Source organism: Adiantum capillus-veneris, chromosome 26 (genome assembly GCF_014529385.1).
Source record: "Adiantum capillus-veneris isolate H3 chromosome 26, ASM1452938v2, whole genome shotgun sequence".
Classification (NCBI taxonomy): Eukaryota; Viridiplantae; Streptophyta; class Polypodiopsida; order Polypodiales; family Pteridaceae; genus Adiantum; species Adiantum capillus-veneris.
The window spans coordinates 12677088-12687925 of record NC_140956.1 but is presented as its reverse complement, the minus strand read 5'-3'; the positions used below and the strand labels follow the sequence as shown (position 1 = coordinate 12687925).

The following is a 10838-nucleotide window of genomic DNA, read 5'->3' as shown; positions in this document are numbered from 1 at the left end:
ACTTGGGCACAGGTTGATGGCCGATAGGTTGATGATCGATGACCGATTTGTCGGTGTGGCCAATCAATTACTAGTCGGTGGTTAATGTGGACACACTAATGGTTCTATATGAGGGTGGTCTGTAGTCAAGTCAGTGCCACCCAAAACGCCTATGTTTATACATTACTAATCTACCACCCTTGTTCAACATTATAATTATAATTATAAATACATGAAAGCACCTGGGTGGGCAACACCATCACATCATTTCAAGTTGGCAATCATGATTTACCATTCTGTCCATTGTGTAATTTTTATTGTTTCTCTACTTTTGTTCAATACAAGATCCTACTTTGTTGTTATTTTATGTCCTCCCCTAGTTGAAGAGACGATGAGTGCAGAGGGCAAAAGAGAGCCTAGACCGTAGCTAGGGTTTGAAAGTGATGGGTAAAGGGCCATAGCGCCCAAGCTTAACATGGCAAGCCCCCACTATAAATAATTGTTTATTATTTGTACCTATAGAATGCAATAATTGAATGGAGCTCCACCCACATCTCTCTCTCTCTCTCTCTCTCTCTCTCTCTCTCTCTCTCTCTCTCTCACACACACACACACACACACACACAATTTATTTTCTTATCGAAATTCAATAACAAGCGCATTTTAATCACGCATTTAAGCATTTTGAGGTCAATAAAAGATGTGCAATATAAATCCAATGTTTTACTTTTTATATCGGTGCTTGTCTTCTACCATTGCCTGTTTTACAAGAAAAAACATATGATTTCACGCCTCTGGCAAGGTGCAGAAGGAGTTCTAGCCACAAGAAGTCAAAACGTGGGCTTGCATTTCTTCTAAAATTTCCAAAAAATTCCCCTAAATTTTGTACATCTTCCAAACATCTCCAAAGAAGTTTTTCGTTGCAACTCTTCATAGGAAGGTTGATCCCCCATCAATAGAAGATGACAGAACTAGGATTTTAGATGGTATTGTGGACAGTCAAGATGAAATGTCTGCGCATTTGTATTTGCAGATACAAATGCCATAGCTTTTCTTCAAGCACACAACCCTTCCAAAAGTGGAATGATCCATCTAAAATTGGTACAACGATGTTTCGAGTTTTTTTTATCACTATTTGAGAGTTTTGGGAGTTTCCAAGAAGTTCAAGGGTATTTTGGTCAACCTTCCTTGTCTCTACAGAGCTTCAAGTATTGCCAAATTGAGATTGCTTGCAAATTTTCCATTGTCATGGTGAATGCATGTTGTGTTGAATCAATGTCTTATGTGACAATGAGAAGTCTTCAATCTTTAGACTAGAAACAAGTGCGACAAAGCTTTTGAAGTACTAATTCTTGAAACAAAGGAGACGGCAAATGACGAAAGCTTTGTTCCTCGAAAGATGGGAGAAGGCAACTCTAAAAACAACCAAATCAACCACAAGCTTCCATCAACGCTATACTTTCCACTTTGAGGTGTTATTACCATGTCAAAGTACGCATTGAGAGATGGGAGTAATAAGGAAGGGCAGAGAGAGAGAGAGAGGATCAGCCTTGTCCATGGGTGGCTAGTGCCAGTTACCTTACCATGGCTCCTAGAATATGAGCTGGCCTAGCCATGTACTAGATGAAGCTATGATGGGTTACCCATGGAGAGGAAATGGGTAAACGTCCTAACTCACAGGGGCATGGTGGGAGGGGATCAACAGTAAGGGCCAATCGATGCAATTGTGTATATTTAGGGCAGATGTACAAATTCGAGTGACAGAGTAAATTTTGACAGCACCCACCTCTTAACCTTCTGCGACTTAGAACTTGAAGATCACCTATAGGAGACTGATTGCCGAACCATAGCACCCACCTCTCAACCCTCTGCGACTTAGACCTAAGAGATCGCCCCTGATTGCCGAACCACTTCACCCATGCGCTTGTTTTGAAACAATTGGCCTTGGAAGAAAGGGTGCGGTTCGCAAGATCCTTTGGCCACTTAAACTCATTGTACACCATCAAGATAAGGCCGTAGTTCTCCAATACTTGCTCCATAAACACTTTCCAGACTTGGTAGCTAGTAGCATCGAAATTTTGATCGTGTGGAAACACTGGCAACATCAAAACCTTTCTTGCAAGAAGCTCCTGCTAAAACCACTCTAAACAATCATCCCCTTTGTCTTCATATGTATTATTGAATGTGTCATCTACGTCATGAGTTCTTGGAACATCCTTCACTGATGGCATGGTCAAGACACTCCAAGGTCGCAAGGAAATCCTGTGTAGACAGGTTTTCAAGGTGTGAGCAACCCCCCATGGAAAGGGACTCCAAACTCCTCAATAAGGAAAGGGATACCAAATAAAATAGATCCTCTGCCGGCAGCCGCACAACTCTCTTAGTTGAACGTGATTGGGGACACGTTTTGAAGGTAAAAGGACTTGTGTGCAACCAACCGTTGATGCCTGGTGTCAGCTAGCCCTCACTGAAAAACGCTGACACCGGACCAGCGTCTAATGAAGTCCTCAGGGCTTCTTCACGAAGAAATCGAAGTAGAGCAAGGTCAGCCCCTCCCAAAGCTAAAACGCAGACTTACAGGTCTTTGCGATGAAAATGCAGCCATGTCACCCTCCTGTTAGCAAAAAATCTACAGTCTAATCAACCCTTCACATGCTCCCAAATCACTAGGCAGGGTTTAACCCCCCGCCTGTTGATGCAACCCAATTATGCCACCCTTGCCCAACTCTGCCGATTTTGGCAGAGTTGGAAATGGCATGTTCTACCCCCGCCTACTGCTCCACGCGAATTCTTGCGTACAAAACGACTGGCGCTTTTATTGGGTAAACGTTCAAGTTGCTTATGCAGCGCAGGCATAGCACCCCCACTCGCACAAATCTGCTCTTAGATAATGCTCTAATGCATTTTGAGATTGATTGCACAAAGAATCTGCTTGCTTTGAAAATTTTCAGGATGAGAATTATGAGACTCAGAGAGGGCTTAATACAATAATCTCTTTATTAGCATATGCATACCCCACAAGGTGACGCCACATTTATGTCGAGGTAGCAACAAATATGTCGAGCCGAAGCAATCGCCTTCACATTTTTTTCCCCCTTTCGTGAATTACAGCAGGAATAATAATGTACCACATGACTAAAAAACCCTCAGCAAACTCGGTCAAATTTTGGATTGTCTTTTTCACCTAGCACTATCGACTGGATCCAGCTTGGGTTTTTCTAGAAGAAAACTATCTACATTGGCTTTCTTCCAAATCCATGTTGCTCCCCATTTTTGCAAAAAACTGCCCCTTTGCTCCTGTAGATACAAATTCTTCTCTAATCAGATTTCCTTGCATTCAATCTTTCCTCTTCCAACGTGCCCAAAATTACCCCCATTTCGATCACCTCATGTAATCAACATGCATCTTCATCTCCAAAAGGAGTCGAGAGAAAGCATGAAGATAATGTGTAAGCCGACAAACAGAGATCTAGAGGAGGCAGTCAAGGGGGGCTACCCGTTATGGGACTCTGGTGAGTGGTGGTGACAAGATCTCTTAGCCACTCCCAACCACCCCAAGATCCCTCTCCTAGAACACGGCTCCGTGATGGCCAAGTGGGGTCATTCTGGCAGCTGTGGACACTGGTGAGTGGCGGTGATAATATTCATAAGCCTCTCCGACCACCCCAGGATCCTTTCTTCTAGTACACCGCTCAGCGTAGCACCAGCTTGGCAGGTACATTTTGATGGCCACATGGTAGCTAATTCCAATAGCTTTGGCACCACTAAGGAATTAAGAATAAGTTTCTGACAAATTTTAGAGCCCAATTAGGACCATGGCTGTCTTTCAGTGCCAAATCGCACATATAGGGACTGCACCAGTGTTTAGTCTCCGCAGTGGACAACCCTCGGTTAGCCCTACTTGATGGCATCATTTGAAGACCCAGCAGCACTTAAGCCCAGGCCAATGGATTTGGTTTGAGTTCCTGGGGAGTCCACCAATTCACGGTCAGCACTTGGATATGAGAGAGAGTAGAACAACTTAAGGCTAATTCAGACTGCACATCAGCTATTCGAGGCTTTTCCACCAAAGCGTTTGAGTGCCCCTTCTGTTAGCTCCAGTCTTGTTCACAATGCGCATCACAATGCCTGCAAAAGGTGTCTGTACAGGCCATAGTAGGAAGCTAATTGGTTGCCGGTGCAGATGTACACACCCTTAGGTGGGCTCAACCAGGCCAGAACAAGAAACTCGCTATGTGGTCAACGTGTCAGCATGCCACAAAATCCTTCCATTGCTTCGACCCTGAGCAGTGTGAACTGTAATCCCTCCAGCAGCTCACTCGGTTGGTCCACATAAACTCAGCATGAGCAGTGTCAACTTAACCTTAGGGATCAGAGGCTCCAAGCAGGATGACCTAGTGCCTAATTTCTCGGCAGCAACTTGGAGACGACAGACTCTCCAAAATTGTAGTAGCCTAAGTCTATGTTTATACAGTGGGCCAGTCGCCAGGGCCTATGCTTTGTATGGCAGCCCCGCTCCTACAGATTTTTGAGGGTAGACCTAAGCGTCCAACTATAACCCTTCATGGTAAAAACACTTCATGACCAATTCAACAGCAAGAAGGGTAGCTCCGACAATGGAGAAAGAAATGAGGCATGCCTTTTTACAGCTAGATGTGCCTGTCTTTCTTTACGGTTAGGAACTGTATCCAGTGGCGTCAGAGGCCACTTGAGGGGCTCTTCCTTCTTATCTTGAGATTTAGCCATCGTGTTTATTTTTTTCAGCACACAAGTGTACCTTTTCCTCTTGTATATATTGCTAGGGGTGCTAGCGCCCATTGGGCAGTTCCATAAAACTTAATATAAGGATCTTTTCATAGAAAGGGGGTTATCAACCCTTGATGGCACTAAAATGTAGACAAAGTAACCAAAAAGAAACTCCCATATTATCAACCTCAAGCAGCAAATCTCAAGCTGTACCATGTAAAACATTTCAACAAAAAGAATCCCAGAGCATAAGAACTGTGTTCAACCTCATCAATGCACAACAGATGTAACCATGATGGGACTGACGTAAGCCTGAACACAAGTGACTGCAAGAGAGGCGAGGAGAAGTCTTTTTGCTATAAAAGCGCTTGTGCCTTGGGAAAAAGGTGACTGCGGCAAACCACTAGTAAGCATGCATGCAATTGACTGCAAGAAAGAACAATCTAATACATTGCCTCAAGGAGTTCCTTTTAAAAAAGGTGATTACAAATAAGTGCTTTCGATACATTGCAGTATATAACAGAAATCCCATCACATGTTAATATTATTTATCATTGCTGCTTGTGTTGGTAACATAACCATCATCATGGGGTCTTGTGGTTCAGAGAAAGTACAGTAGCATGATGTTTAGTCAAAGATACACTGCCTACCAACCTTACTCACGATATTGAAACCGTTTAGATGGTTGTAAATGATCAATGGCAACTTGGAAACAAAGGCAACTGACTAAACCCTCGACGGTGAGGGCACACGTTCATTGAAGCCACTGCACCACCAGCAAACTAATAAATTGGCAGCTGGACATAAGGAGGGAGCTTACTGTCCAACAACCTCAGACAATTGCAGAAAAACTAGGCCCGAAAGCTGCAGAGAAGCTATACTAGGGTGCAAAAAACCGCATCTAAACTGCGTTTCTTCTGACCTCATAAAAATAAACTCATTCTTTTGAACTAGTAAGCACATATGTGCCATAAAATACAACGCTCAGCATTTCTTTGGAAACCCAAAGAAAAAGAATGAAGGTATAAGATTCGTTTTTTGGGCTGATATTGCAGCATTCCAAGCAGCGCACTGTGTAAGTTAGACCGGCACACTCACACATTGGAAAATGCATGCATGAGCAAATCCTTAAGTAGGTTTGCAGCAGTGGGGCTAACCTGCAATTATCCTTCTTTAGGTCTGGTGAGACTTTTCTTTTCACCAGGCTCACTATACACATACAAGGCTGGCAAATACATACGCTCTGTCCCCCACCTGATCATGCTCGGAAGGCCGAGTCACGCATCTCGGCTAAAAGGGCGCTCTCTCCATGATTCAGGAGACATGCTCTGTATGATCCAATCCATAACTGCTTTTGAACAGCATCTCGTCAGCGAGCTTCGACGAGTGGGCTACCTCATGGCCCGATACCTCCTGAACTCAAGCCTCTGTAAAGGCCTACACCTGTGCTACTAATGTCTTAAAATTAGTAGCCAGTGAAAATCATGTTACCCTTGCTAGCTTTGTCTTAGTGATAATACCGGGATCTTGGGTCATTACCCCTTCCTCGTCCAGCAGGAGCTCTTCTGCTCCCAAGCACAGAGAAGCTATTGGAGACAGTAAATTGATCAGCAGGCAAATAGGCATGGTTCGAACCATGTCCAGATATGTAAGGTGGAGGAGGCCGATGAGGATAAGAAGCTGTGTGCAGTGGCACATCTGGAGCTTGCTTTACATGGCCTCCTTGAGTGGCTTGATATGAGCTGTGAGCATAAATGTTAGGCCCCTGTCTGCCCATGGCATAAGGTGAATGCTGTGAATATCTTTGAGGAGGATAAAGTGGCTCTTGCACTGCAGGACCGACAAAGGGAGAGACATGGTGATGTTGTGATGCGCCTTGGCGGTTACCACCACTGCGCTCTGCAATATTGTGATTACGGTGAGTGGTATGAGACTGATTTGAAGAACTCTCTCTTGAAAAAGAACCTTGACCTCCTTTACGTGGAGGCACAGACTGCATAGGTGTGGAATAGGTATTGTAACCATGACCATTGCTCATTCCGGATCCCATTGACGGATCAATATAAAAGCCTTGTTCATAGCCGGGAGGGCCCGCTGGTCGAGACAAGCCATGCTGCTGGTCTGCTGTAGTTAAGATTCCAGGCCTAAAGCCTGCAGCATGATTTACTCTTTCATTCTGACCTGAAGGAATCGTGTGGCGTATCAAACGATGCGCCACCGCACTTAATCGTGGACCCGATATAGCACCAGCAACAGGAGCCCTACACAAAAGTTTGCAGATAAAAGCTTATATCATCTAAAAACGCAAGTCGCCACAGAAACCAAACAAGAGTTTATAAAGCAAACAAACCAAAAAAGCAATCATTCACCTCTCTTGTACAGAGTTATTCCTTCTTCCATCCTCTTCATGCCATAATTGCTGCAGCTTCACATCTTCCTCAGTAACAGTCTACAAAATTGATTAAATCTAATCAAAGTCAACTGACCGGTGATAAATCAATAAAAGAGTAAAATTTCAAGAAAGAATTTCCACAACCAAAATTCACCTTCGTTGGTAATCGCACACCAATGGGAAGTCTAGAGATGTGTCTGTGTACAGGAGGTAGTCTATACTTCACAGACCTATTACACGCACAGAGATTTTAGTTAAAACAGGGAGCAATGGATTTTGATTTTTGTGGGCATCTGCTTTTTGAACTTTTTGGTTTTGCAGGGAAAGAGGAGGAAAGGGGGGCCCCGGGGATTGTTATTTTTCTGTTGAAGACTTACAGAACTTTGTTGTCAAGTATGGTTGGCATTCCTTCTACAGGGGATGTGAAAACAGGAGGACAAGCCTCGCCATTACACAGTCCAATAAAACCATTCATACCTCCACTGAAACAAAAACAATGTCAGCCTCTGAAACTATGAAAGGGCAAAGCTTGACCCTAAATTGTTCGATACAGATGCCTGTTCACCAACCTTGCTATTGGATCCAGCTTTTCTGAGGCTATAGCTCGTTGCTGGCCCTTCAGGTGACCTTGGGAATCATAAAACGAGAATATGAAAGGCGCAAGCGGATGACTGCAAGTGACAAACAGCATTTCTTCCATAATGCTGTTCCTTTGCACTTCCTGAGGCTGCAACGAAACAACCCCAATGCTTAGTACTAGGCCAAACAAACTTTAGTGAATCAAGAAGCACTGCCAAGTGGACCATTCCACGCTGTGTACCATTGCAAGCGCACAGAGCAACTTATAGAAGTTTAGAAACATACTGTTAACGTCCCTTCAACTTTCTTGATTTCCCGTAAAAGTCGTATCTCTTCAATAAAGGGCAACTTTGCAACACCCTGAAAAAAATTATAGACCCGATACAAGTAGTCAAGCAGATGATAAAGACATTGAAAGGCCACCAGCATGAATCACTCGAGGACACCAGCTCTCAAAACAGCATTTCAACTTAGTCTCCAAGACCCACAAATTTATCATCCTAATCATAAATATGCCCCAGAGGTGACCGGCGATGCATTAACACTAGGTTGGTAACCTAACAGGACATAAAAGTGTCTTTTCAGGGATGTGACATCGCTCTTCAATAGTGAGGCCTCTGTGTGCTGCTAGCATCAGTTCATCTTGTCTATGGTATTTCCAGAACAAAAAAGAAACCATTGGGCATAGCCTGTGGAATCCTACCTTGTTCCATATAAGGGGAGTTCACTGAGCCTTTTTGTGACTATTGAGAATGGGTAAAAATTAGATGCTCTTATCTCCTACAGAGCATCATATGGACTCTTTCAGAAACAAGAAGAGGCTAAAAACTGAATGTCTTGCAAAGATAATTTACCTGCCAGGCATAGCGCTTCCCATTCATATCAACTTCAAAGTCTGCAAGGGGGAAGAGGCCACAATTTCAGCTCCAGCATTTTGAGGTCCAATCAACAAAAACAATTCTATAGAAGTGAAAATTCCAGAGAAAGGAATACCCTCTGGATAAAAATCAATGATGGGAGAGTTCGGGTTGGTCATGAGAGGCCTATAATGTAAAGGCAGTGCCAAACAGCTGTACACAGGTATATATCCACATTTAGAGTCTGCTACAACTTGATTTAAAACACCCATACATTTTAAGATCAAAACAACCACCATAAATTTTACGGATCAAAAAACTACCTTGCAGCTGGCAACACTCCCATTAGCTGATCAAAAGGTTTGAATGGTTTTCCTAAAGAGAAATTAACATCAACTTTGTCCATGTCTTTCAAATCAGACGCAAATGGCGCATAATGATAGGGATAAAACCTGCAAAGATCAAACAGTCAATGATATTCTGGACACTACAACGTTTCCCAAATACTGTTAAAGGACGTTTAAAACTTTTAAGCTAGAATGACATGTGACATGATTCGTTTTGTGGTTTCGTCCGTTCTGGGGTTTTGGGTTTTGCAATGTTTCGTGTCGGGGCAAGAAAAAAGAGAAACCAATTTCATGATTGTGTGTGTGTGTGTGTGTGTGTGTGTGTGTGTGTGTGTGAAACACATGCATATATGCATGTATGTATGTGTCTGGGTGTATGTCTGTGTGTGCGCACAGTGCACACACACACATATACAGGTGTGTGCATGCATGTATAGATATTGTTATGTCACAGGAGAGGTGCCCTAGTTTATAACATCGCCCTGATCGGTGTCGGTGTCCGAGCGGCGCGCCTGGCCAATGTGGCCGGTCACTTGTAAGAGGAGGCCAAGCCCTCATTTGTAAGGGACGACCTCCATTGGCGGAGTGCCAATGGTCAACCTGCGAGGCTAGGCGTGCGTGAGGTCACCTCAAGGAGGTGAGGCCGGGTGGTATTGGACGCTCGGTCTTACACGTCCACGCCTACATCCTTGGATGCACCCCATCTAGCGGATCCCGTAACTACAATCGAGTGGTTTGTCCGTGTGTGTACAGGCGGTCCTTGTAGCCGGGAGAGCCTCCCTTTTATTTGTTTTGTGGTGTCAAAACTGGCTTGGCTATTGTGGGACTTGTGCACACTTAAGAATTAGTTTAGAGTCAGACTATTATTCTTCTCTTTTTTTTTTTGAAATGCTTGAATGGAAGATGATAATTGCTTAAAATAAGCAATTTCTCTGTTTATTTTACTGTAATTGAGTGATCAGATTATTCTACACATTTGATGATGTGTGTTGCTGCTGAATTTCCTAATGTTACAAGAAAAAATAACTTGATTGTATTTATAAAATCAGAAAGCACTTTTCAAAATTGAATGATTGGGGATTAATTATTGAACTCTTTACTTATGACCTTAGCAAATTTCTCTTTGATTAAAGAGAAAACACAGTCACTCTGTATACAGTACTCAACAAGAGAGAATCCTCTTCTATTGACGCAGAGAGAGAAATTAAAATGTTATACTAACGTCTTCAAAAGGCCAAAGTGACCTATGAGACCAGAAAGTTACAATGTGGTGGATCTGATACAAAGTCTGAATAACAATATAAAAATACTATAGAATCCTAAGCTGCTAGATGTGATCTAAGCAGCTAGCTGGGCTTGTGTAGGATATGGATAGGGGGTGAAGTGAGTAGGGGGCTAAGACAACTCAGTGTGGGTGTATCCTCAGAAAGAGTTAAATCACAGGAGATCCAATGTAACAATGTTAGTCTTTGTAAATAATTAATTAATTTACGAGAAAATAATTATTTGATTACTTGTGCATATTAGAATAGAACTAGCAGTTCTAGAGCCTGAGGTGTGCCTAAATGCGGGCCAAAGAGGGACCCTAGCAAAAAATACCCTTAAGCCCTAGCGATTGGAAAATCAGGTCTTCAATAAGGAGTAAACAATAGCTTCAGAATTTCAGGCTCAAAAAATTACGCGGGCAAGTGCGAGTGCGAGCACAAGAATGAGATGGGGTCCTTAGAACAGCGATCCTAAGGCCTTGATTATTTTTAATAAGGCCTTAGGATAAGTCATTTAAACTAATTTTAACTCTTTTGCATCCGGGCCAAGTGGTCGGACAAGTGTGAGCAGGTGATGCAAGAGTAGTGCCGGTATAGCATTGCACCGGGAAGCAACTAACGTTTTCATAAGTAGCATTCATGTATGCAATTGTGTGTTAATTTGCACATTTCA

General features: G+C 43.1%; 1 protein-coding gene across 1 annotated transcript in view; it reads right to left on the bottom strand.

Annotated features, from left to right (window-relative positions):
- Window positions 1–5636: 5636 nt before the first annotated feature.
- Window positions 5637–10838, bottom strand: part of LOC147423012 (5'-3' exoribonuclease 3-like) — an 89017-nt gene continuing 83815 nt past the window's right edge. The window contains exons 15-23 of the mRNA XM_086500911.1: window positions 8877–9005; window positions 8690–8766; window positions 8551–8591; window positions 7982–8056; window positions 7687–7844; window positions 7495–7599; window positions 7272–7347; window positions 7095–7174; window positions 5637–6986 (exon numbers count right to left, since the gene is read on the bottom strand). Coding sequence (XP_086357037.1) covers window positions 6233–6986; window positions 7095–7174; window positions 7272–7347; window positions 7495–7599; window positions 7687–7844; window positions 7982–8056; window positions 8551–8591; window positions 8690–8766; window positions 8877–9005 — 1495 coding nt within the window. The 3' untranslated portion in view covers window positions 5637–6232. The remainder of the gene's footprint in view (window positions 6987–7094; window positions 7175–7271; window positions 7348–7494; window positions 7600–7686; window positions 7845–7981; window positions 8057–8550; window positions 8592–8689; window positions 8767–8876; window positions 9006–10838) is intronic.